The following is a 26,641-nucleotide window of genomic DNA, read 5'->3' as shown; positions in this document are numbered from 1 at the left end:
GAGCATTTTTAAAAACTTCAGCCTCTACATAATATGACTGCAGCAAGCACTCTGATGCTTCAGAAGCCCATCCAAGTCCAATGGTTTGAGGATAGTATCATTAGAACACAATTCTGTTATGCTTCACAAAAGAAATATATCTGAGCATGCAAATACAGGTTCCAAAAAGTCTTTTAAATGAGGTAATAAGGTAGAAGAGGTATGCATGATGAAATGGTAGCTACTGCCATAAAACACAACACGCTGGCTAATTTCCGCCCCCCTATGTCTAGTGTAGGTCTCCTGCAAACACTTTAATGACAAAAAAGCTATAATGAGGTACACATTAAGGCTGATTTAATGGCAGCAAAAAGCCTTTACAGTGCAGAGGTATTTTTGCGGTGGGCCTTGTTGGTTTACGCCTCAGCTGCATAAATGAAGAAAGTACTTCACCAACGCTCGTTTTACAAAGAGTCTTTGAATATGTGCTTGCAGCCGCTAAAATTTCAGAACATTCCAGTGTGCAGCATTACATATGCCCCAAATGAGTGAGGCATTCTTGGACCGAAAAGCGCAAGTGGGTGGCTGATTTTGTGCATGCCTGCTGGGGTAGGAACCAGAGTTATGAGAGCATGGGATAATAAAACTTAGTGTGCTCAAGAATCACTTAAGAGGAATGTGTTTGCCCTCAATAACTCTCAATTGGGAATGGGGAACCAACAGCCCAAGGACCAAATGTGGTCCTCAAGGCCTCTTATCTGGACCACGGGCCTCTGCTGAAACTGTAAGCCCTCCACAACCACACCCCTTTGCCCTGAGCCACATTCCTTACCAGCCCTGCTTTGCATCTGTTTCTGCCCAGCTGTCTTTGAACTGGATGGATGATAGATGGCAGTACGTGAGTGTATGTAGAAATGAGTCTATTGTACAAATCGCATTTGTTGCTTTGCTAACTTTTGCCTCTGCCCCACTCCCCCAGAATTGACGCTTGGCCTGAAAAAGATTGTCCACCCATTAAAAAAATTACCAACATGGTTTAAAACCTGAATTTTCTAGCTATCTATATTATTCCCATAAAAAGGCGAGGCAGAAGTAACATATAAGTAAAATGATGAAGCCCAACGTCCACTTACTAATGAAAGGAGTGATTTTAATTTAATAAAAGGAACTGGGGGGAGGGGGCGGATGCAATTCAGGTGAGGTGTGAAACCAATATTAGAAGAAAGGTCAGCTGGGAGGGTGACAGGAAAAAGCAGAATGTAAATGTAAAATCTGGTCATTTTGTATTTAGAGACGATAGTCAAACTTAAAAATGCACAAACTTCAGCAAACATAAGGCATCACTCTGTTGAAATTATATTAATTTATTTTTAAGAATATCCCTTTTAATCCTTCATGCATGCTTTTTAACAAAAAATGCCTGAATTGTATCTGCTGACACAAGTTACTGCCGTGAGCTCTCTAATGTGGCTGTTTCAACCATCCTTCATGGGTCTATTACACCTTGGCAAACATTGTCAGCGAATGAACTACACCAAGTTCAATAGGAAAGGTTTGCTGAACATCTTCTGTTTAATGTAAACAAGACAGGAGGGGAGAAAAATCCAGGAGTATATATTGATAGACAGACCTTGTAACACTAGGCAACAGGGCACAGGCATTATTAATCATGGTTATACAGATGTGTTTGTTGAGAGATGCTAATCTTAATTTCTCACACAACTGAGAACAGTGGATGTGTAGCTTCTGCATTGTACTATCCTGTTTCTTGTGCCAAGTTAAATAAGGATGTTATTTCACAATTGAAAGCTTTGCTGCATTCAGCAGCTCATGATGAGCAGCTGCCATGCATTTATAAAGGAATGCCACGATTACTGTGCCCTGTAGAATGCAGTGTTACAATCTTTGCACTGGCAATACCGCAAGCAAGTGCTGGGTTTCAGTCCATTAGTATACAAATATACACACGTAAACATATGATGTACAACCAGGCTGAAGCTGTGCCTTGTATCACAGCTTCAATATTGCACTGATGAATACATTATATCAGAACACTACAGTTAAAAGATGCCACTACTAGGCAGACAGCTACAGTTATAACAAAAATAGCTTAAGAGGAAATGGCTATTCCAGTAGACGTCTCATGTTGTTGTTACAAAATTTTCAACATCAGAATCTAAATTAAATAGATACAATAGATGATATAAAGGTGCCTTTATTTACATAAATGTGCATCAGGGTAAAAATTGAAACTGGATCTGTATCCTGGAATCAAACAATTCTAGCTTTCCTCATCCACTCCACTCTCATATAGAAACACTGTTTGTTTTATCTGTAATGGGACCAAGAACCCAATAGTTAGCACAAACATCTTTATAACCAGTGGCTGCTCACTACTTCTAGAGAACAGGCTGCATGTTCTCCTGACGGATAATAAATAACCACACATGCATCTCCATGTGTGCACACATGCATGCACATAAACACACTCAGACACATCAGAATAGGGGTAGTTATGACATGCATAGATTCAACCAATTCAAACAAGGGCCCAACTAGCCTTTAAAATAAAAGTGCATGAAAACAAGTTGTAAAAACGTTAAACAAGTTCCATTTGGGAAGGAAAATTCAATTGTTTTTACAAAAATAAAAAGGTTGCTGCTATCAATTTATGGGTTCAAGATAACAATTATGATGCCAAGAGAAAGAGTTAAAGCGTTTCCTAAATTTGTGCCAGGTATTATCACAAAAAGGGAATGGGAAAATGTTGGTGTCTTCAAATGACATCAGCAGGGTTACATCCTGAAAACAAGAGAACTTCCTGAATATGCAGGCTATGTGCAATCAAGCTTGGATTTTGATGTTTCTAAAAGCATCCTGAAAACAAGAGAACTGTACGTGCTTGGATCTTGATGTTTCTAAAAGCAAACTGAACTTTAATGTTAGATATCCTGCTTGCACTAATAGATGTATCCTGTATCATTTTTATTTATTTGTTTTTATAATTCAATCCAGCATCGTGTGAATAACTTTGGCTATCATGAATAGCTAATTACACAGTTAGCTTAAGTAAACCTTTTCCCTTATACTTTTGAACACCAAAACTTAAGTCTGCCTCCCACTTACTTTGGGATATCATTTGAGAACCATCATCAACTTCTGTGGGATTCCAAAAGGATTTCTCTAAAATGCTACCTGCAATGCAAAAAATGTAAAAAGCTGTTCAGGCCCGCTTCCGTGAATTTTTATTTTATAATTTCTTACCCAATATCTATCTGAAAATTTTCTTCCCAAGAAGAAAATTCTGAGCCTTACGTGTAGTTTAGTTAGTTGTATTTGTGAGTCAAATTCAGTAACTTTGGTGCAAAAACATTAAAAAAATCAATGTGCTATTATTCAACTAGGGAGGCAAATATCTTGATCACAGAGTACAGATGAATATACTCTGTCAGGCAGCTCCTTGGCCATATCTCATTTATAATAAAGGCAGCTCAAAATTTTGCTCCACAGTTTTTGATGTTTGTGTTTCCACCACAGAGGCCTGCCAATATAACTAAATTATCCCACTTTCCAACACTTGGCCTTCATGCTTAGCAAGTTTCTGTATCATTAGAACTTCTTGTGGTACAAACCAGAGTTTACATCACTGGAGCAAAATTCAACCACATTTACATCAACCCTGACAATATCTGAAGCAGGCAGCAACTGTGTTAAAAGGTTATGCGCCTGAAAAAATTACACTGAATACCCAAGAATGAGATTAATGGAACAACTGTTTAGGAACCAAATTATGTGTTGTTAACACCATAGGATTATGTCAATTAACGGCAAATGGGTGAGGAAGGGCACTCCCACCCCATATCTGCCTCTCCTTGTTTTCTACTGAGAACAAAAAGATTATAGAAAAACTACATTAAATCCAGGGTAGACAACATGTTTGTTTGGAGTTTTCAGCCTATGAAGAACTGGCAGATATGAGTCAGAAGAAAGAAAGAAAGGGAGAGACCACTGGCAGAATGAGGTGGTTCAACTGCTCCTTCCTCTTACTCGTCTTCTAGCTCAGATTGTCTGGCAAAGGAATCTATTTTATGACTATGGCAAAATGAAGGGATCTTGTTTTCTCCTTGGCTTATAATGGATCCCTGTTGCAAACAGTAAGATCACAAAACTGAAAATTAAGCATGCAACAACCTGCAGAGAATTTCAGCCTATATGCATTATGACAATTGGTATCAGACCCAGCTGTCCCTTGGCTTGGACGCTTCAGTCATTCAAATTAGCCAAGTAATAACATATCTGAAAAGCACAAAACAATGATACTGCCAATCATCAAGGCACAGGATACTCTTCAGCCAACTAATCATAAAAAAGAATTTTAAAAGTCCTATAAAGTGACCTGTAATACTAGCATTTTTGTAAACGGGCATTTGGATCAAATAATCCAGGGCTCCAATACAAAACAGAAGGCAAATAAAGTTATGCGGCATAACAAAGGAGAATAAGCAAGGATTCAAGGAAAACCAATACTTGAGTATACTTGTGGTCACCTCTTTTTTTGTGTAACAAAATAATAATAATCAGTGATCAACTGGAACAACACAATGAACAGGACTCAACATGAAAGATACACAAAGAAAAATCATTTGTTTAGCTGTGTGTGCATTTACAACTTCTTATTTAAATACTTTACAATGCTTTAATCACTTACTGGTTTTCATTTAAATGGATAAAACACACCTCAGCTATGAAACAAATGTATTTTTTTAAAAGCCTAGGAACCCTAAAGTATATAAAAACTCCTACCTCCTAGAAGGTTATTAAAATAAGAAAACCTTTAAACTTAAGTCTTCATGTGTGCAGCTCTTTGAGCTTGTTGTGATCTGTGATATCCCATTGATTGCGTTGTAGGTTGAACATCCATTTTCCTCTCCCATATGGTCACTACCAATGAATTTAGTATTTCAATTTGAAGGTGTCCCATATGAGTCCTCCAAATGAATGCCAAGGCTTTGCTTTCTGTTCTCCTGCCTGGGAAGTTAGCAGTCTTTTCTGCTTGAATCTCGTAGCCAGGATGCTCGGAGCAGCTTTTTACGGCGTGGACGAGGCATGGTATTTCACAAATGCAATTGCAGCCAGCTCTTTACAAAATTCTTCCAATACAATTACACCTTCTAGTAATGTCATGTGGTCAACACTGTGGAGATAGGATGAGGAATTATTAGAAAGTCACACATGGTGCCTCTTGGAATAGGCTGGTCATTAAGATACTTACATGGGCCCTTCAGGTTCTAAGCCAAGGAGACGCTTCCTGACCAGCAGCAATTTAGGTGTGAAGTCGGGTATGCGCTGAATCCTCACCATGAGATCCGCAACAACCTGCATGTCGTGCATATGAGAGCGTTGAACAAAATGAAGCAAAGAGCAAGTTAGTGCTGGAAGCTATTGGCGTTACCCTCCAGGGCTGCCAGCTCAGTGTTTAGCAGTCTAAATTCTATCAGAAACAGAGATGTGGGGCAAATTTTTTTTCAAAAGGGAACACTTTCCATGTCTTCATTTTTCTGCAGAAAATATTCCATTTCTAAAAATTCAGTGTTTCAAAATAATAATAAATAACAATAAATGAATGGCAGTACATAAGGCAAGCTTGATTCAAAGCTGTCAGTTCATGTTTTACAGGTTACTTTCCCTAGAGTGTGCGAGAAAGTACATATATGTTTTATTACTCTGTAAGCAGGTAAGTAATATAAAACCACAAATACACATAACAATCAAGCAAAAACTGCAGCTACAAATATATCTAACTGGTTTGATCTGACCTGCACAGCCAAAGCTAAAATTCTTATTTCACCTGAGACTGTAAGTGTTTTCAGCTCTGTTTACAAAACAGAAGTCAAACAAACATGCTAAATAAGATCACACACTATTTACTTCATCAGAAAACTTCCCAGGAAATTTTAAAACTGAAAATTTCCCAGAAAACCTGCATCACACACTTGTCAGGAACACATAATATGTTCCATTCCCCCCCCCCCCCCATAATCATATCTGTCGAAGTATAAAGTATGATCTGTGCTTGATGTAATTACCCTGCAACAACTGCTCACTCGTTGCAAGAAAAACTAATGGTTTGTCGTACAAGGTCCATAAAATGTTACTTTTTCTACTTGGAGATTGCAGCTGTTCCAAGGAAAATATACCATAAGCAGGCGTGGGCTGCAATTCTATACCCACCTACATGGGACTAAGTCCTATTGAACTCAGTGGTACCTACTTCTGAGTAGGGAGGTACAGGATTGCACTTTTTATTTGGATTTGGCTGGTCCCTAACTGAAAGATGAGGAGCTGCATTACAAAAATAGGTCAGTCATCTGAAAGGTGCCTTAGCATCATTTGTTAATCAGCCACAGATACTTTGTGGCACTGTTTAAGTTGAATATTCTTCATTTACTTACCCTGACTATGACTGAAAAAAGAGAGCGGCATCCGGAGGCTAGGTTTACATAAGGATCCAAAAGGTATTCATGGATGTGTGGATGAGGAAACAAGGCGAGCTTGGACAACACAGACGTGACTTGTAAATTGACATCATATGGCTGTGTGAAAAAGCAAAAAAAAAAAAAAAAAGTTTTCCATATGTTTATATTCTGTGCAGTATAGTTTAGGGGTTTACAAAATGCAAAACTTGCAGCATGTGATGGCCATCAGATTTGCAGCATGTGATGGCCAATGTGAGGCACATTGTTAGAAATATCTTGTGCGATGGAACAGCTGTGACTACTGTTTTATAGGCAGGGGCTATTTGTGTGTCGGGCATGCTAATTCAGTATACATGACACCTGCAAACCATACTGGTGATAGTGGTCATTTCAGTTCCTGCAATCTAAATGGCAGATTGGGACCAGCACAGAGAGATCAGTATGTCTTGGGACTGCTCCCCAACCTTATTCCTCTATTTTAAGCCCTACAGCTAAAAGTGGAGAATTTTTTTATCTTGGGAAAACGGTGTTAAAAAACCTGGAAATAGAAACTGTTTTCCAAATGTACAACCCCTTTCATGAGCTGACCTTCAAGTTCTCTCCTACTTTCTTCTGCTTATTGTTTCTTCATGTTATTTCGCAGCCTATTCTCCCTCTGAATACTAGCAAAAAAGCCCACCTCGCCCTCCATAATGTGTCAGAGCAATCTGATGCCAGAAACATGGAAAGAAGAATTCCCCGGACTGGGTGGTAGTGGACTGATTATTTACAGCCTACCGAACCGTATCACCAGCACGGTGAACTGAAACAAAGCAACTGGCAAAAGGCCATCAATATTAGCCATATTGGAACAAATACACAAAAAGAAGTTGATTGTGAGCTGCCCGGCAGCCAAAAAGACATAATTGCTCCCGGAGGGTATGTACTTATAGTTACAATTACAGATTGACTGAGCCAAAACCACCAAGAATATGAAGCACCATCCTCTGGGTACAGCCTTACTGAGGGTAAAAGCAGCACTAGGCCTTGGCTGCTAGAGCAGCAAGTAGTATTTAGGGCCATCACCCAAGTAAATAGGTTTTTATTAATTAATCAATTAAATGTATAAACATTTCAAAGAAAAAGGCATTGGCAGCATTCACACATCAAGGTGAAGCACAATTTAATGGTTTGCCGTGAGTGCACAAAAAGATCCTGTTTTGCTCCTGCCCTCTGGCCTGTGGGAGCAACAAGCCATGCTCTCTTGGCTTAGTGTCATGCACAAACCAGGAAACATAGCTTGTTTTGCTCTAGTCTAGACCATCCATAATGTCAAGCCAAGCATTGCTCTTTGCTGACCAATCATGGTTTATTGGGAGTGAAATGAACCACAATTCCCTATTTGGATGCAATGCTAAGACGGGGATTGTGGTTTGTTACTGCCACCGGGTAGACAGAGGGAGTGAAGCAGGAGTGATCTCCACGCTGCTCATGCTAAACCATTAAAGATGGGTTATTTCTATTTATTTACGTAATTTTAAAATCACTTTATATCCAGAAATTTCTAAGCAATACACAAAAAGTCAGACAACAACAGACAACAACAGTATAAAATACGTATAACCCAGAAATTGCCCCAAAGTATGATATGCCATTACATGTGACCTGGACCACGATTTCTTTGTCCAGCAATTATGCATGCATGTTACTGCAAAGACAGCCCAAGAAGAGGCATTCCCTCCTGCTGCATGAGATTAAGAGGAAGAATACTTCTGCTTAAGATGATACTTTGAAGAGTGAAATTACATACAATATGGGAGATCCAGTTCATAGATCTCCTGTGATGATTTAAAAAAATTTCTAAAAGCCACTGCACAGTGTGTTTGGGGATGCTGCTCTCTGTTTTTAAAAATCCTTCCCCCCACCTGCTATATTCCAATTTAAATCCTCCTCCCCATGGCAGGAAACAAAGACATACTCCAAAAACGTGTGTGTAAGATATTATGGCACAAAGCATTAAACAAATTCATCTCATCCCCACTCCCCTGAATATACTGTTCACAAGTCTACTCCATCACATCTAGTAAGGTTCTAACTGCATTTATATTCTCATTTTCTTTCATTCAGCAAAGTGAAATAGACATTTGCAGGCCATCCAGTGGCAACCCATGGTACTGCAATATAGCTGTTATGCCAAGCCTTTTTCTGTTGTAATTTTTTTATCGCTTTCTATAAATTGGATGGAACAATTTCTGCCCAAATAGAAGATTTTTAAGGGAAAGGAAAAAAAATCAGAGAACTCCAACAGGACCCAGACACTCTAGAATTAACTACTCTATTACTCTCACAGTAATCAAAACACTGGTATGAGAAAACACAGTGAATTTAAGTTGTTCAGTGATTTCAGTGGGTCTACTTTAAATATTACTTAGTTGGATCTCACCCCAAGGGTTGCAAGTAGCTTTTAGCCAACTTAATGGCAATGTCTTTTAATGGCACTATTGTGTAATTTGGAGGCTTCATTTGCAGAATTGCAGTGGTGGATGTATAAGGGAACAGAAGCAGAAGAAACTTACTTTGTACAAACCAAGTTGCCTGTGCCATATAAACATGCCATGTAGCATTAAGAAAGCCTGCAGAAAAATCAGGATTCTATGCCAGATAAATTATATTCAATTGTATCGAGGTCCGTTATGTGGCATAATTGTTAAGCTAACTAATGGCATCAAGTTTTGCCATTTTTAATTTGAGTTGACTACATCAACAGTCTTCTATTCCTGGCTTACATTAGCATTTTCAAGCAATTTATCCCTACAGGAGGGAAAATCATTTTGGCTCAACATTTTTTTAGTAGGTGAGGGGTTTAGCAATTTCCCCATCCTACTGCATATTTTAATTCTCTGTGCATCAGCTATTGCCCTTGACACAGGAGAGAGAACAGCAGCATGCTTGACTGATCCGGAAATTTTGTCATTCTGACAGGTACTATATCAAATTGACACCCTACCACAATAACCCATAGCCTTTTTTCTTTGCAATACTACTAGATACTTGTTCCCCTGACAATCTTTAGGTAAGGACTTTTTTCCTTCTTTTCCTCTTTACTATTAGGGTCTCATCACCTAGATCAGATTTTCATATGTATGAAGATTAGTTTTCATAAAGCTGTTGAGACTCAGAATTTAAGCCTCAAATCCAATATTCATTTTTAATGAGGCATGTGTAGAATGGGTGTTTAATGGAAGCTACTTCAATGTTACATTTTCCTGGTGAAGATATGAAAGAATCAGACAGAAGCTGGCTTCAGGTTGAAATCTTTATGCCACAAGAGTGGTCTGGTGGAAGTCAGACCATGTGTCCTAGAGCAGACCCATTTCTTTAAGCACAGGACAACACATGTACCCAAGAAACTGCCTTATGCCTGGTCAAACTATATGTCCCTCTAGTCCAGCGTTTACTCTGATTCAGAGCAGCAATCTTGCATTTCAAGCAGAGGTCTTCCCTGTCAACTACCACAACTTTTTTTTACTAAAGAAGCCAGACTGAGCTTGCAATCTTCTGTAGGCAACACATAGGCTCCACCCGTGTGCTCCCTGACCGTTTCTTAGACTTTGTTTTTGCTGGAAATGGTTTAGCTCTAGGAAGTGTTCCCACAACAGAGGCTGCATAGAAAGCACATGATCTAACACAAAGTTTATGGGACTGCTGCAAATGTGTAAAGCAGTAGCTGAAGTACGTGACTTCAGAAACAGAAGGTGTGTTCGAGCAGAGGGTGGTGGTCACCCTGCCTCCACCCTCACCCCCACCCCGATCCCACCCCCGCAAGCCATTTTCCATGCCAGCCATGTTCCAGTACTGGATGAACAGTAGCTGGAAGGGAATACACGATCAGGTATGTTAAGAATGTATCTATTTTCTCATAATCATGTATACCTAAAAGCCACTGCACATTGCTGTTTGTAAAAACATACATGAAATGTACTCATGACACATGCAAAGCCACCTTCTTTACTGCTCATGGGCCTCTTGCTTATATTACAAAGAGTTTCTTCTGTTGCCAGTTTATAATCAGCAACAAAAAAATGGAACACCAGAAGCGGCTTTAGAAGTCAGATGGCGAAGGCATAAACATCTGCTCATTTTATTGTGATAAACAATGTTCAGAGGAGCACATCATATTCATTTGGTTATTTTTTTTAGAAAGTGTTTTTAATTCTTTATTTTACTATTTAGAGTGCCCTTTAGAGTCTAGGATGAAAAGACAGAAGAGGTAGGCAGCTCGCTTCCTTCCCCAGGGTAGCCAACTTGGTGCTGCCCAGATGTTTTGGCTTATAACTCCCATCATCTCTGGCCAGCATGGCCCATTGTATGAGCATTTGGAAGGTACCGTGTTGGCTACCTCTGCAATAGGCTAACAGCCACCCAGAATACTGTTTACCTTCATACTGCCAGATTTCCATGATATGGACATCTCTGTGAAAACCATCCAGGTCAGAAACAAAAGGATCTAGAGCTGCAGACTTACCTGATCGAGAATTCTGCCCATTCTATCAAACAGAACTTTTAGAAAAAATCCTTCGAAGAATGGAGCTTCTAAATTGCACTTTTCCAAGGGCGTGGGAGAGCCTGGCCATTCCCATCGTAAGCATATGGCGCAATAATCACGGAACTAGAGAAAGCAGAAAACAAATGGCTGACTCCTTTGTGAACTAAAGAAGAGGTCCAATTTTAATGGATATTTATTACAACGTACACTGGCAAAGTTACATGCTTTTAAATGCTTTGCCTTTCACAGAGATTTGTAGTATCCCATCCCAAGTAGCATTTTATTCAGAAACATTTTTCATGTAGAAATACTATGCTTCATTATAGAATTGTAGAGTTGGGAGCTCCAAAGTCCAACCCCCTGCAATGCAGAAATTTCAACTAAAACATCCATGGCAGATGGCCATCCAACCTCTGCTTCCACCACCTTCCAAGGGAGTCCATTCCACTGTCAAACTGCTTCCTGTCAAAGTTCTTCCTGATACATGTATTTAGTCAGAATCTATTTTCTTGTAACCACTGGTTCAGCTTGCTACATCTTCCATGTGACAGCCATTTAGATGGCCAGGGCAGGTGTGAAAATACTGGGACCACTGGCATCTGAGTCAATTCTGATGGTACTCAGTTTCTTCTTTCATTCAAATAGACACTACCAAAGAAGCAACATATACTTTTGTCCACTCAAGTTTAGCATACTAAAGGCTCATGGCTCGTCCATCTTCCCTTATCTGCCTTATATTTTTCCATCAGGTATTTGGAAAGACAAAAAAGTCAAACTCAGAATAAAAATGAAATACTTTATGTTTGACTGGGCACATATTACACTTGTTTCTGGGAGTATAACCTTCTGAATATTATGTGACTGTGTGTCTTTTTCAGCTCCCTTAACCATCCCATTACATTTACTCAGAGCACTTGCATGTTATTTACAAGGTTACAATTAAGCTCTGTTTGTCTTCAGACCAAGGAGACCTATACTTTTTGAAAGAGGAATGTGTTTGAGGTTTCTAAATAGGAACAGTAAAGTTCCTGTTTCTCAGCACTATAATCCACTTCAAAACTGCATGCCTGAGGCTGCACATTACTTGCACTAAGCTTTTATCTCTAAAATCACGGCTGTGTTAACTCGTATAGCTATTCCACAGCAACTTGCCTCTGTCAAAGACCTTGCTACAACAGACTACAGATAAATATAAAGGCAATTTAGAGAAAAAGGTGTCCAATTTGTATGATTATCTTAACTGAAATAAAAATATTACTGCACCATGTACATCCCATTTGTACCACTGTAATAACTATGCAACACACAGTTATTTCCTGTGAATTATCCCACACACATTCCCCCTTTTAGCAGACATGGCTGAATGCACTGTCAGAAAGATTACAATCCTTCAAAATATCTCTATGTTTTTAGACAGTAGCAATATACAAACGCAATGCCCTCCAAAATAATACACCACAACACATCACTTGGAAAGCAAAGTTAAGACTCTTATACATGGAACACAATATAGGGTTGATTACTATTATTTATAAAAAAGACATTTCTGTTCTGCCACTTGTTTCCGCATCCCAGTCCCCGCAAAACAGGTTGGTGTTATTATATAGTTCACAGTGCTGCATAGGTAAAGAAAGATCAACATAACCAACAGCGGGTGGTGCTGTGGGTTAAACCACAGAGCCTAGGGCAGGGGTCAGCAAACTTTTTCAGCAGGGAGCCGGTCCACTGTCCCTCAGACCATGTGGGGGGCCAGACTATATTTTTTTTTGGGGGGGGGAATGAATTCCTATGCCCCACAAATAACCCAGATGCATTTTAAATAAAAGCACACATTCTACTCATATAAAAACATGCTGATTCCTGTACCATCCACGGGCTGGATTTAGAAGGCAATTGGGCCGGCTCTGGCTCCTGGGCCTTAGTTTGCTTACCCATGGCCTAGGGCTTGCCGATCAGAAGGTCGGCGGGTCAAATCCCCGCGACGGGGTGAGCTCCCGTTGCTCGGTCCCTGCTCCTGCCAACCTAGCAGTTTGAAAGCACATCAAAGTGCAAGTAGATAAATAGGTACCGCTCCAGTGGGAAGGTAAACGGCGTTTCCGTGTGCTGCTCTGGTTCGCCAGAAGCGGCTTAGTCATGCTGGCCACATGACGCGGAAGCTGTACCCCGGCTCCCTCGGCCAATAAAGCGAGATGAGTTCCGCAACCCGAGTCGTCCGCGACTGGACCTAACGGTCAGGGGTCCCTTTACCTTTTACCTTTACTGGAGAATGATATATGGCCAATACTTGGTTTCCCATTTTAAATTTCAATGAACTTTCAGCAGACCAAAGGACTGTTGAAATGAGCCTGAATGTTTTAGAATATGATGGAGTGAAAGCATGATGAGAGACAGGATGTTCTGTTGCTAAGCACCTGAACACAACAGAGAAGCTGAGCTACATTTGTGTTCTCTTATACAGAGGCACTTCAGCGACAGTATTATATTTCAGCAGATGGGTGATAACGTGTTATTATTATCTGTCTATCTGCAAAATGGCGTTGCCTCATCTGCAACTGCATCAGCCACCAAACAGCATTTTCCTTCTGTCACTTACTTGTCTATGGGCATCTCTGAGGTAGGTATCATACCCTGTGCCCTCCACATGGTAGGAAGATTTGGCTTCATCCGGTACAAGACAGAGAAAACTGAAAACAAAAACAAGTAAAGCAGGAAACAAAAAGCAAGTCAATATAAATTTGTTCCTTCATCATGGCAGCAATAGATATGTCAAACATTGTTAAGCCCTCGCTTGACATAAGCGGCTATGTGGACTTCTGTACAATGAAGACAGATGAAAAAATCAGTGGAGGCATTTCTGTCAATCTGGCTACTGAAATTTTTCACAGCAAGAGAACCCTGCCTTGTTAATGACTCCAGCATATTTCAGATAGCACAGTAGCAGGACACAGTATGGCAGGGGTCAACAAACTTTTTCAGGAGGGGGCTGGTCCACTGTCCCTCAGACCTTGTGGAGGGCCGGACCCACCCTCTCCTGAAAGCAACCCCCCCCAAAAGGACCCACCCTGCCACCACTCATGCTGCAGCTGCCGTCAGACCTCATCTTTGGCAGCATTGTCGTCCTCTGCTTTGGCCAGGGGTCCACAGGGCGCAGAGCCCATGCCGCTGGCCTGGGTGGCAGAGGCAGCCTCCCCACTGATGCCGCTTCCTCCCACTCAGCTCTTTGCAATACGCAGCCGCCTCAGTGGGAAGGAAGGGGCATCGCCCAGAGGTGTCCGTGGCTTCAGATTGGCTGCAGGAGCTTCCTGTGGCCAATCTGAAGCCACTCCAGCGTCACCCCCACCCAGAGGGGTCCGCGGCTTCGGATTGGCTGCAGGAGCTTCCTGCAGCCAATCCAAAGCCGCGCCAGCATCGCAGAAGTCAGTCCCCACGCGGTGAGGCCTCCGCGCCATGCTGGTTTAGCGCAGGGACTGACTGAGCGGGTGGCAGGATCTGCAAGGTTTGCAGGCCAGATTAACGAGCCCAGTGGGCCACATCCAGCCCACGGATCTTAGTTTGCCAACCCCTGCAGTATGGGGTAAAAACAATTCTCATTTTATCATAACTTTAGAAACAATGAGTAAAATATAGAGTGCTTATTGCATTTCTTGCTATTCCATCTAACAAGTGGAGTGCTACACTAAATATAGCTTATTTTCATTTTGTTTTCAGCCACGCTCAATGTTTCTGTTCTTCAATCAAACAGGGAAAAGTTACAAGATACTAGTCCCCTTCATGTATTACTTGTGTGAAAGAGTGTGTAGAAAGGGTGGCAATGGCAGTCTAGTAGCCCCACCTCCAACAATGTGCAGCTCTTTCTGACCCTGCAACCCGCTTTGAGACCTTATGGAGAAGGGTGGATAAGAAATCCAAAAAATGATAATAAATATAAAGTCATTTTGGGAAAACATTTTAGGGCCCCAAAGTGCATATATAAAATAACAAATAAACAACAACAAAAAATTGTGCACCATTAATGACTGTAAATCATTCCACTCAACAATAGCTAATAGCCTAATTTTAACCCTTCTACTAAGTCACTGTAAAAAAAAAAAGTATTGCGTGATTTAAAATTCTTAACGTTTTTGCCTATTTTCACCTTTGTTTGAAAATTTCACTGTTTACTCTGGTTTACACAAGTTAATTACTAAGATATGTAGAAATCCTGCCTTAATATCTAATTTAGGTCTCCTATCTGAAAATTCTGCATAACATAATTAATAGCTGTTCCAATATTTGCGAAGTCTAATGAATACTGTGCCTGAGTAAACAAGAGCAGGAATTTACCTGCTGGAGAAGAGCAGGTCTTGATCGGGGATGGTGGGTGGGGCGGGGAGAGAAGCAGCAACTCTCTTAGTCTAACTTGCTTTTAGCTTTGCACATAACACAATAGTGTGATTTTTTTTGCAACAAAACCTATGTATATACACAACTCAAAAGAACCTTGAGATGATTTTCCTTACTGGGCACTGTAGGAAAGGAACATCACCTAATGACATTTCTCTTCTCTTGAATGTTTCTCTCCGAACTCTTTAGTTTATAGTTTCACATGCACTACTGAGATATTTTCTTTGGCACCCATCTCACACATAGTTTTATAAAATTTCATGATGCAGTCGATGACAACTCAACAGTTATTTCTTCATTAAGCTAAGATACTGAGACTGAAGAACTATTTTTGAATGTATGAAATAAGGTTAGGAGCACAAGGTCAAATATTTCAGGTGGAACAGAATCATAACTTTCCATTTAGCCTGTTCATTTGCACTTGCTCTACCTTCACAAACTTCCTCACTTACTCACCCCCCATTCTCTCTCTCCCTCTTTCACACACCACAATAGTGGCAGTGTCTCTGCCATACAAGACGTTGGTCTCAATCTTCATCAGAGCAGGATGGTGATCACTAATCTGCTCACCTTTTTACATTCCTGTTTGAACTCCTGGGAAACTAAAATGCTATATCTCAACTAGCATAGTACAGTACAATCTCATCTTGCACACATTTAACTTCGGCGATTTCAAGCCAACCAGTTGAATTAAAACCCTGGAAGGCAGAGAGCTTAAAAGTTCTATTTGCTTCATGGTTTTCTGGGCATGGAGAGTGCTTTTAAGCTCTCCACCTTGCTTACTGGGCTCTGGGATTCTCTTGTGAAACTTGGACAGCCCCACAAGATCTCACAAGAGCATCCTAGAGCACAGTAAACAAGTCAGAGAGTCGGCTCGGTGTTCTGCTCCAGAAAGCTAAAGCTGCTCACGCGGGGATGGCTCCAAGGGGGTAGTTCAAATATATGCATTTTTGCACATACATGCTATCCCTGAAATATAAGTCCCATGCCAGATGGGATCAAAGTGTATAGTGAGGTCATTCCATCAACCTTACAACTCGGCTTGCTAAATGGGTGGTGTCACAGCATAACCAGTACAAAGATGAATGAATAGTAAAATTATACTGTAGTTATTACAAAAAATTATTAGGTTCAGCTTACCTATTTACAATTTTATGAACTTCTGTCTTCCCATCATTTTTTGGATGATCTGGGCTGGCAGGTGGAGAAGCAGTGAGCCACTCTTGGTTTGACAACATGGTATCAGGAGAAATATCCGTAAATAACGGATCTTCTTCTAGATCTCTGTGAATTTGCAGCAAAAAAGGGGAGAGAAACATTTTTTGTTTTACTCTCTAAAAGCACTGAAATTTAGTCACTTTCTGAATCTATGTCTAGGATCCAAAGAGCTGCTTTAGGCTTGCATGCATCAAATAGGATTTTTGCCTTGTTTCCCATTCAACTGCAAGACCCCTCCCCACGATCTAATGTCAAATCACAAACTGTCTTTAAAGCATGTCTCAAAAAATAACTAGCAATATGGCTTAAGGACTGCTTTTTTAGAAACTGAAACCCAAAGCCCCATGGGCATGCAGAACTAGTTTCACACTTCCTTGGATCGTGCCGTTTTTCTTTTTATTTTAAACAACTTTTATTTACTGAAATAATGGCATGACATGGAACTAGAGAACATTAACATGAACTAGTGTTCACTGAGAATGCATAGATAAATGAAACAAGGAAACATATATTCTAATTTTATGAAAGGGGCTTATGAATTTTTGTTGTATTGTTAAATAATACTGCAGCAGCCAAGGCAACATTCAAGTTCTGGGTGTTCTAAAGCCACACAAGTGAATCAACAAATGCTTTGAATCTTACCCAAATTTCAAAGACAAATGGGCTTACATATCCTTAAGCAAGAGATCAAGCTGATCAGTCAAAAAGGGAGGATAGCCTAATTTGTGTTTAGGTCTTGTCTAAAGCTCTGGAGAGCCACTGTCATTTTCAGTGTAAATAATAGAGAGCTAGATGGACTTGATACAAAGCAGCTCCTTACACTCTTGTGTTGAACACATGCAAAAATGAAGGAATTACTCCATAGACCCCTTAAGCCAACTACCACAAGAGTTAAACTCCACTTGTTTACTCAGAAGCAGGTCCCACTGTATTCAATAGGGCTTGCACTCTAGAAAGTGTATTTAGGATTGCAACTTGAGATGCATGGATGGGTGAGAAGTGAAACAGCAGCAGACTGTTAACATGCTGGGTTATGTAACAGTTCTATACACAGTATAAAGCCTAACACCGTAACTTTATTTCTAGATTCAACATTATGTCAGTATACTAAAATACACACACCCTCCGGCCTAAAATGTAATCTTTGCTTTGATAACAACAGCTGAAAGACATTTCAGCTACTGCAGAACTCTCCAATGACACAGAGGAAGAAAAGTGGGGCACAGAAAAGAACATACACAGCTCCTGCTATTTGGCCATTCTCCACCACATCTTTATCTTCTTGACAGGGTGGTTTATATTCCGTATAGTTCCTCTCCTCTAAATTTCTAAGAACCAAGTTATAAAGAATGTGCTCATCAGGTTTTTGCAAAAGGTGCTCAAACATTCTGAGTGTCATTATGCTGATCTGCAATATATAAAAAAGACATAAAAACAGGTTCCCACAAAGCAGAGATTCTGAGTATGTTATTATAGTGTTGCACCTATTAAAAAGTATTCCATTTCTTTAATGAATAATAAATGTTTTCCCACACACATACTTTCTCAGTGCTATAAACTGCTGGTAACCAACGGAGTAACAGACAAAAGAATCAACCCAAACTATGTGTATGGCCCTTACCTATTGCAATCAACACTTGGAAAAGAGGCTCTGGTTTGTCAGAGAGCTATTATTTACGGTTTGGGGCAGACAGAGGTTTCACATGAGGAGAAGTACTTTTCATTATTCAAATAGATGTGCTAATGAAATACTCTGAAGCCCTACACCCATGAAGTGTGCAAAGCACACAGTTTAAATAAAGTCCCTGCCCCCATAACATATTATTGCTATAGTACTTGACAATACATTCCTCCTCACAGCAACTGCATAAGATAATGAGAGACTGATTTGCTGTAAGGACTTATGGTTTTGGAGTCTATCCAACTTTGTAATGTCCTCACTCTAGTTATGGAGACCAGGACCAAAGCATCTCCACACTGTGGAAACAGAAAGGAAGTGCTAGTTACAGCAAACCCGTAACTATCCTTTCCTTGCCTGCCTCTAATCTTTCAACCAGTACAGGCCTCAGGTTGGTCTGCCTGCTCCTAGATGCAGCCTTCTGGAATTGCTGGCAGGCCGATCTTCCCCTTCCCAGTCAACTCATTTTTTAAGTCTCAACCTTGGCAGATGAGACAGGGACCATAACAAACTGTAGTGGCTCACCCAACTAAGTACTAGAATGGGAGAAGTAACTGGCCCCACAGTGTCCTGAGCCATTCCCACCCCCAGTGCATTAGCCTCAAGAGCACATGTTGTCACCTGGACTCAGGTAAGTAGCAACTCCCTCCCCACATTACAAAGCTCCCCTTTCTTCCCAAGAGTTCATGGTTGAAGTAGACTCTGAACTCAGGACTTTCAGATATTTCAGCACTATTTCAGATTTTTCAGCACTATTTAGTACATCTCAAAATGCATTTTCCAGTTCATTGGGAATGGAAGAACCTAGAGGAAGCAGCAGTGGAAGATGGACCCTGAAGTAGCACCCAGTAGGTTTCAACACATTTTGTTCATTGATATCAGATCTCTGAAGATGAGCTACTCAAACAGCTTCAAACCCCCCCCCCAAACCACTGTCTAACTCTTGAAAGATCCACTCATTAGTAAGTTGTTTACAAATGCAATGACATTGGTCATAGCATGTTGGCAGTCACCCCTGTACTTATGCGGTATTATAATATCTTACCTCATCTGAAATGTGATCACAGTGTTCAATTAAGCGATGTCGCAATGGGTGCCTGTTGATGTCTGTCAGTTTTTCTGGCTCCCTTCGCTCCCCAAGGATAAAGCAGACCATTTCATGTACTAAAGCATCTGAAGTGACTTGGTGAACCATACGATGCAACAGGGCCGTTGACGTGAGAATCCCCATCTCTGAACTGAGCACAAGAAGGATTTTTAAAGGAAGTGACATAGGTTCCTCCTTTATGTACATATAAAAAATAGGGGAGACCTCTCTCTCTTTCCAACAAATGCCTTACTCACGTTTGCATTAGTTGGGGTTCCATTACGCCAACAAAAAAACGTTCTCGCACCGAGCTTGCCATGGCAACAGCTGTTGTCTGAAATAAGAGGGCACAGTGATACTCCCTTTCCAATTTAGGAAAAATAATAATATATTCTAAACTTGTTTTGGATTGTACATAGAAAAGGGTTAAAGTAGGCATCTCAAACCTTGTGAGCTTCCTTAATGAGCTGATCACAGTAATCAAACCAGGATAGAAATGAAATCAGGGCTCTTTTTCCTGGAAAAGCAGATGCATCTTCTTTATGGCTGTAGGAATCCAAGCTGAAGTACAAGAAGGGATGAGAAAAGCATATATATGCTCAGTATTTATTGGTTTTCATCAAAGCATAACTAGAAGTTCCATGACTAACCTAAGCATTTAGATATCGCTTGTAGTTTGGTGCTTTGAAGTTTTTACTTCTTTGGAGAGCCACCTCAAGCACAAGTTGTGCTATAAATGTATTTTTTAGAAATGCTTTTTTTAACTGTAGCTCAAGGTCCATTGAGACAATATTCTTACCCCCAGTTAACTCCTTCCACTGTTTCAATATCTAAAGGATCCATCGACTGAGGGAGGGCTTTGTAGAGAGAGGCCAACCTGTCTGTCAACAGTTCACACAAGCATGTACTCTCTGCTAAGCATTTGGCGGCGGCTGGCTCCGGCAAACTCACTAGGAGCATGAGGCCTTCACAAGCTTTCACAGCTATCCGGCCATCCTGTCATATAAGAGAAGACAGAATACAGTAAGTTTCAAGTTCAAATAGGAGAGGAAGAATATTAGGGTTCACATGGCTATTACTACAGATATATAATAATATACCCTAATGAATTGACAAAGTTGTTTTATCGCTGTAGTTTCCTTATCTCCACTAAGGCAAATATGTTTGCTTTATTTCAGTAGACACTATTTAGAACAAGACTAAGCAACTTTTGGCATGACCATGACCAAGTTATTAACAGCCTGTGAGCGACAGTTAAAAATAAATCTGCAAGCATTATAACAGTAAGGAGGAAAAGTGACAACAGTTCAGCGACCCAATGAAACAATCCCCAAATAAACCACGGTGATGAACATCAGTTTCTGTAGAAGATCAGCTCACAGGACTACAGGCCATACAAAAGGTATACTAAATAAAAATAAAAGCTCACCTCACAATTTTGGTGATACTAAGGTTTTCCTGAACATTTGAAGCCTGCAATACAAGGTTCTGTCCTCATCTTACCAGGTTGGGATGCTTAGCAGGGCAGTGGGGAGGGGGGAGCATTACATTTTATTTTTCCAAAACCAGATGATTTCACACCAAGCAACATTTATTACGTATGTGCTAGAAGAGTAGAAAAACATACCCACCACATTTACCATAATGATATTTTAAGTATATTCACTGAATTAAAAATGTGTGTTTGGGGACACTGATGGTGTTTTTAGAGGCCTTCAGTGCCTCTCTCAGCTGATAATTCCTTCCATTCTTTCTGATTAATCAATAAAAAGCCTTCAGGCCCCCCCATATGCCCACTTAAAATCAAAAACAATTCTGCCAGTCACTCACCGGGCTTTTGGTGAGATTGAGTAGAGAATCCACCAAATTATAGTCCCCATGTGGATGGGCAGCCAAAGCCTCAGGGGACAAAGGGACGTTTAATTCATCTAGACTTGTGGACAGGTCATCTGCCTGCTGAGGAAGGTTATTTGCGCTCTCTGCTTGATCCGCTCCACTTGATGTCTCTCCAGGCTGAACAGACTGTCCTGTATCTGTCACCACGGAATCTTGGCCTTTTAGCATGTCTGCTGTAATTAAGCTTGCTGCGCCTTTTGAAGCCAGCCCCTTTAGCTTGCTCTGAAGAGGGTTACATCCAGAAAGAGAATTACAAAGATAAAAATGGCGCCTGCACTGAAGCTGAAAACACAGCAAAATACAAGGCTTCCAAATAAAGCAGGCACAAACACAAGGAGGGTTAAACAAAACAAAGTAAAAACAAAACAGAAAAAGAAACAAAACAGAATCAAAGAAACTGATTAGAGCAGCTCAACTTCTTAATCACTAAAACATGTATATGTGAAGATTGTCCCCAAGACTCTCAGGGTTTGAAAACGGAATTTGAATTTCTGAGAAGTCATTTACCTCAGCCAGCACTGGGAAGCTTCAAAATCTTAATGGTCATTGTAGATCTCATCTAGATGCTGAAGTTCTGCATTTAAACTGGCTTTTGACAAAGTTTAAGTAACTGGCAACCCTGTAAATTGTCATTATATATCTTGGGCTGAATTTTGTCGGCCATTATCTTCTGATTTATTACATTCTATCTTTGAATTAATTTTTCCTTGCAAAAAATGACTATTTATCCACCATGGCTTACTTCTTCCGTTCCTTGGTTTCTAGATAAAACACATCTCATTCATAATACTAGAACCTTTGGCAGATGACATTACTCTTAATGGTCAAGAGATGTACAAGCACATGACGACTTTAACAACCATGCTGCACAAATCCTACATACCAGGCTTTACAGAAATTATAAAAAAGGAACCTCAGTAAACCCACTAGCTGGAGCCATTATTTAACATTTGCCTTTTACAGCAACTTCTGTATTAGTCAGTTCAATAAGTGTGCAAAAAATGGCCTTTCCTTATTCTATCAAGCCACCGAAGTAAGTGGATGCCATTTGATTTGTTCAATCTTCAGTACGAATGTCACATTTACTATATACAGGCAACCTTTTGACACAAATGCATTTAATGGAAAATGTGAATTTTCAGGTCAAGACCCCAATCCACCTTATCTCTGTGGTTCTGGAAACACAGTTTCAGATTCCAATCTAACCATGCTTCTGGAGCTGCATATGTCTAAGAAAAACAAAAGCTGTTCTAAGAATCAGCAGTTATTCTCAGGAAATCTGCACCTGCCATCTTAACAAGATCTTGACACCATTCCCCGGGGATCCATGTTCCTCACTTCATATTCTTCTTGAAATGGAAGAATTGCACCCCTGCCTATAAATCAGTTTCAGATGTTTAGAAAGACCTTCAGAGCATATGGATTCAAAGTATCAGTCTTTATAAGAGATGGGGGAAAGTATGAGCATGCAGTTAATTATCCCTGAAGATGAAGAAAATGCATATCCTACAGTATCTTTTATAAGCAATAGAATAGCAATCCTTTATTAAAATAAGCGTGTATAATTATCTATTATGTACATAACTATCCCTGAGCCTTAAGAAATATTTTACTGTCAGTTTTCACTTTTATTCCTTAAAAGTGCTGGAAGGACATGCAACATGCCATGCATCACAGAAAACAATCTTCCAGCTCTTGACTGTAATTTATTTTATAATGTAATATAATATAATTGAATGATTCCCAATATAAAGATTGGGGAGGGGGGGAGAGGAGGAGGTGTGACAACTAATTATCCATAGAGAAGACCTGCAGCCTCTACACCTTCTCTGCTAACCAGCCTAGTTTCCACATAGATTAAATTTAGTTCCTACCTGACAAGGCTATATAAAAGTAGTGTAATCTATGAGGGGTTGCATACAGCCAGCAGGATGCTTAAATTGTGCTATTGTTTGTATGCTAGTTCCTACATACGCAGCGTTAGCACACCGGTGAAGCATGTGCCAGAGCTGTGGATTTCTAGGGTGCTAACATGATATCATGCAGCTCCAGAGACCCAATTTCAACAAGATATTTAATTCACATAACCCTACAGGGCACATTTTCTCTCCATTTTACAGGGTTAGTGAATTTCAAATAAAAGAGCTTTTGCATCTAGCTCAGCAAAACAGACAAAATCCACTGGTCTGTCCATGCAGTTCTGAAGCCCACCTGCTCACCTGCCTCCTGGAAGTATGTAGGACGGGGTATTGTATCACCTAATAGGAAAGTTTAATGAAATAAGCTCCATATTTTCAGAGTCAAGATCACCACCATCAAGGGACTTCACTCCCAGACCACTGGGGATAGCAAGAACAAGCAACAGTTGCCAAATTTAACAGGAAGGGACTGTACACCTCTCTATGTGGAAGAGGGGAAAATACAGAAAGCATCTCCTCTGATTAAGAAAAGAATGCCAGATAAATAAAATCTTCCAGAGATGGTAACAACAACAAAAAGCAAACCTCCACCAGAGAATGCTAACTGATAAAATAAGAAGCATAAAGAAATATACTTGGCATAGGAATAATTACTTACTTCATTAGATTAATAATAATAAGGAGAGGGGAAGAGAATAAATATAAATATAAAAATGCAGCACGGTTGGGTAAATAATAATAATAATTTATTTATACCCCGCCCATCTGGCTGGGTTTCCCCAGCCACTCTGGGTGGCTTCCAACAAAATATTAAAATACAATTTTTATGCTTCTGTAATATCACCACAGAAACACACAATCTGCTTTCTGGCACAAGTCATAGAATCATAGAATTGTGGTTTTGGAAGGGATCATCTAAGTCCATCCCCCTGCAATGCAGGAATCTCAACTAAAGCATCCATGACAGGCGGTCATCCAACCTCTGCTTAAAAATCTGGAAGGAAGGTGGGTTCATTACTTCTTATGGAAGTCTGTTGAACAGCTCTTACTGTCAGAAAGTTCTTCTCGATAACTTCAACTCTCTTTTGAAAAGCAATTTCTAGCCCTGGCAATCGCAAAAGAACTTGGAAACATACAAGCAACAGATGGGGAAAGCTCAGGAGCCAGTAGCAGGTTAGAAGTAGCTTCCAGGGATCAAAAGGCTTTATTCCCTGCCCCTCTGATCCTGACAGATACCTAACTCAGTTCCCTTTATGGTGGGGAAAAAATGCCAGTTAACAAGCAGTGTGATCTACCTACCTCAAGGAAGAAGTTAACCAAGTATGGATCTTGTTTCAGCTTTGCACACACTGTACAGAGAAACTGGATTTCTTCATTTTCTGTGGGTGTTGCCAGAACTTCCCCACAAAGTCTGATTAATTTCTGTTCAAGAGAATATTATTATTAATAGTACTACTAAAGAAAATAAAACTGCAATAAAAATGCCCACATCAGGATACATTGTTAAATTTTGCTTTTTAAGATATTAAAGCAACAAAACTGAAATATTACACCCAATAATCTGGGTGTTAAAATGTGTTCCTTTAAAAAGAGAGTTTAGTACCTGCACAGGTCTGTGTACATTTATGTGTGGGAGAAGAGGCTGTTGTATTCTTCCCAGCAGCTTTGTATAAAAGGATAAAACCTGCTGTTTCATGCCTGGAGGACACTAGAAAAAGAGATACAATAAACATGAAATATACATAATGTGGAAACTGGCAAACAAAACCAACAAGGTGTCTAGAAACATTAGTTTAGTAACAAACACGTTAAATGCATCCAATATCTCATCCATTTTACAATACAGAGATTTGGTACAACACTTAGACCAATTATATCTTTATTCTATTTATTTTATTTCTATACCGCCTTATACTTGAAGGTCTTAAGAAGGTCTGACCTTTATAGTGCACATTATGCAGTTAATTTAGCATTTCAAACTAGCATAGACTAAGATCCTATGCACTTGTTTTATATCTGTAGCAAACATTTGCAGTTGTTTAGTTTGTGTTACACTTATTGTTCATACAATATACTGCAAGCAGGTTTAGGTTTTGTGGGAAACCAGCACACAAATAAACACAAAGATATACAAGTGTCCATTCTTTTATGTCTAGCAGTAGTCTCTCACACCCAAATGGGTGTGGTCTGGTGTGTGTGTTTCTCTCTCTCTCTCTCTCTCTCTCTCTCTCTCTCTCTCTGTGTGTGTGTGTGAGTAGATGGAGAACCTTGAAAAGATTATGTGTGCATGCTTTCCATGGCAGTTTTAACCCTTGGAGTGTTATTTTTTCAAGTGAAGAGGGATACAATGTATTTGGAAAATGTTCAGCTACTACTCAATCAAAATAGCTTTCATTCTGCCCAACAGCCAGGATCTTTCCATGACCCCATGTCCTTACGCCCTCTGCTTTCAACAGCAGCATTTCTTCACCACTTGTAATACAACACTATTTTATTCTCAAAGGTACTGCAAAAATATGACAAGTCAAAATTTCGTTTACTGAAACAGTACGCACAAACTAAGTACACATGATTATATCCAGTCACAGGACCTGAGCTTTCTGCAATGGAGCTATACTTACATCAGCCTTGCCCAAGGTGTACAAAGTCTCTAGGATCTTGTGATGTAGTAGATATTCCATACAAGGTCCTGTTTCCCCAGACTCCCTCTCATTTTCTTCCTGAACTAAAATATCCAACATCTGCTCCAGGTGAGAGGGAATGTTGGTATCAGTCACAGGAGCTTTGTCATCTAGAGAAAAAGGTTCCATTAAAATAAAGTCTCCTGTCTCAGTTGTTGTTACTATTATTACTACTACTGTTTATTAAATTGCTACACTGCCCTTCATCTGAGGATCTCAGGGCATTTACAATATAAAAACACAAAAATACATACCATAGCAACAAACGAAAACAATACCAACCCCCCAGGTTTAAAAGGCCATGGATTGTTTAATTAGCCAAATGTCTGGAAGAAGAGGAATGTTTTTGCCCGGGACCTAAGGATATGTAAAGAAGGCACCAGGCAAGCTTCCCTGGGGAGAGCATTCCACAAGTGGGGAGCCACTGCATAAAAGTTAAATACCTTACAATGAAGATCATATACTCAAACACATTTTCATTTGACTTTTCCTATTGAATGAATGCAAAGAGGGCTTGTGTGGCTGTGTGGGCTACACCAGTTCTCTGCTCCCCCCCCCCAGCAATATGATGGAGTTCTATGCACATACATTAGTATGCATGTAGAGTTATTCCATATAAAGGGGAATCTGGCCCAATAACATGGAGATCCTCTTCACCAACAATACTCTCTTAGTAGCAGTGTGGCTTCTGTTTACCAAAATGGGTGAGGTCAGGGTTATGGATACACCAGCAGAGACAATCAGGCATTCCCTATCAGTGCCTGCACACAGCCTGACCTTATTGCTTCCTTAACCTGCT

At 40.1% G+C, this 26,641-nt stretch overlaps 1 protein-coding gene and 1 long non-coding RNA gene across 4 annotated transcripts in view; one reads left to right on the top strand and one right to left on the bottom strand.

The window, feature by feature from the left end:
- Positions 1–1,323: 1,323 nt before the first annotated feature.
- FHIP2A (FHF complex subunit HOOK interacting protein 2A) overlaps positions 1,324–26,641 on the bottom strand; it is a 32,133-nt gene continuing 6,815 nt past the window's right edge. The window contains exons 3-19 of one of the 3 annotated variants that reach the window (XR_013986564.1): positions 25,783–25,952; positions 24,765–24,869; positions 24,461–24,583; positions 23,462–23,500; positions 21,177–21,464; positions 20,146–20,342; positions 19,793–19,907; positions 19,604–19,680; positions 19,305–19,497; positions 17,820–17,989; positions 16,504–16,647; positions 13,574–13,664; positions 10,960–11,103; positions 6,432–6,572; positions 5,252–5,355; positions 4,783–5,173; positions 1,324–3,174 (exon numbers count right to left, since the gene is read on the bottom strand). Coding sequence is in view for 2 of the 3 variants with exons in the window: in XM_081005972.1 (XP_080862098.1) it covers positions 5,068–5,173; positions 5,252–5,355; positions 6,432–6,572; positions 10,960–11,103; positions 13,574–13,664; positions 16,504–16,647; positions 17,820–17,989; positions 19,305–19,497; positions 19,604–19,680; positions 19,793–19,907; positions 20,146–20,342; positions 21,177–21,464; positions 23,462–23,500; positions 24,461–24,583; positions 24,765–24,869; positions 25,783–25,952 (2,207 nt within the window). In the remaining variant the exon portion in view is untranslated. Of the gene's footprint in view, positions 5,174–5,251; positions 5,356–6,431; positions 6,573–10,959; positions 11,104–13,573; positions 13,665–16,503; positions 16,648–17,819; positions 17,990–19,304; positions 19,498–19,603; positions 19,681–19,792; positions 19,908–20,145; positions 20,343–21,176; positions 21,465–23,461; positions 23,501–24,460; positions 24,584–24,764; positions 24,870–25,782; positions 25,953–26,641 lie in introns of all 3 variants that reach the window. The other 2 variants (XM_081005972.1, XM_081005971.1) reach the window with 2 other exon arrangements.
- Positions 11,110–14,989, top strand: LOC308477452. The gene is made up of 2 exons (XR_013986573.1): positions 11,110–13,594; positions 14,689–14,989. It is a non-coding gene; the product is annotated as an uncharacterized lncRNA (long non-coding RNA).

This window comes from Podarcis pityusensis, assembly GCF_964106645.2.
Source record: "Podarcis pityusensis genome assembly, chromosome: 5".
In the NCBI taxonomy this organism is placed as follows: Eukaryota; Metazoa; Chordata; class Lepidosauria; order Squamata; family Lacertidae; genus Podarcis; species Podarcis pityusensis.
This window is presented reverse-complemented; position numbering and strand designations above follow the sequence as displayed.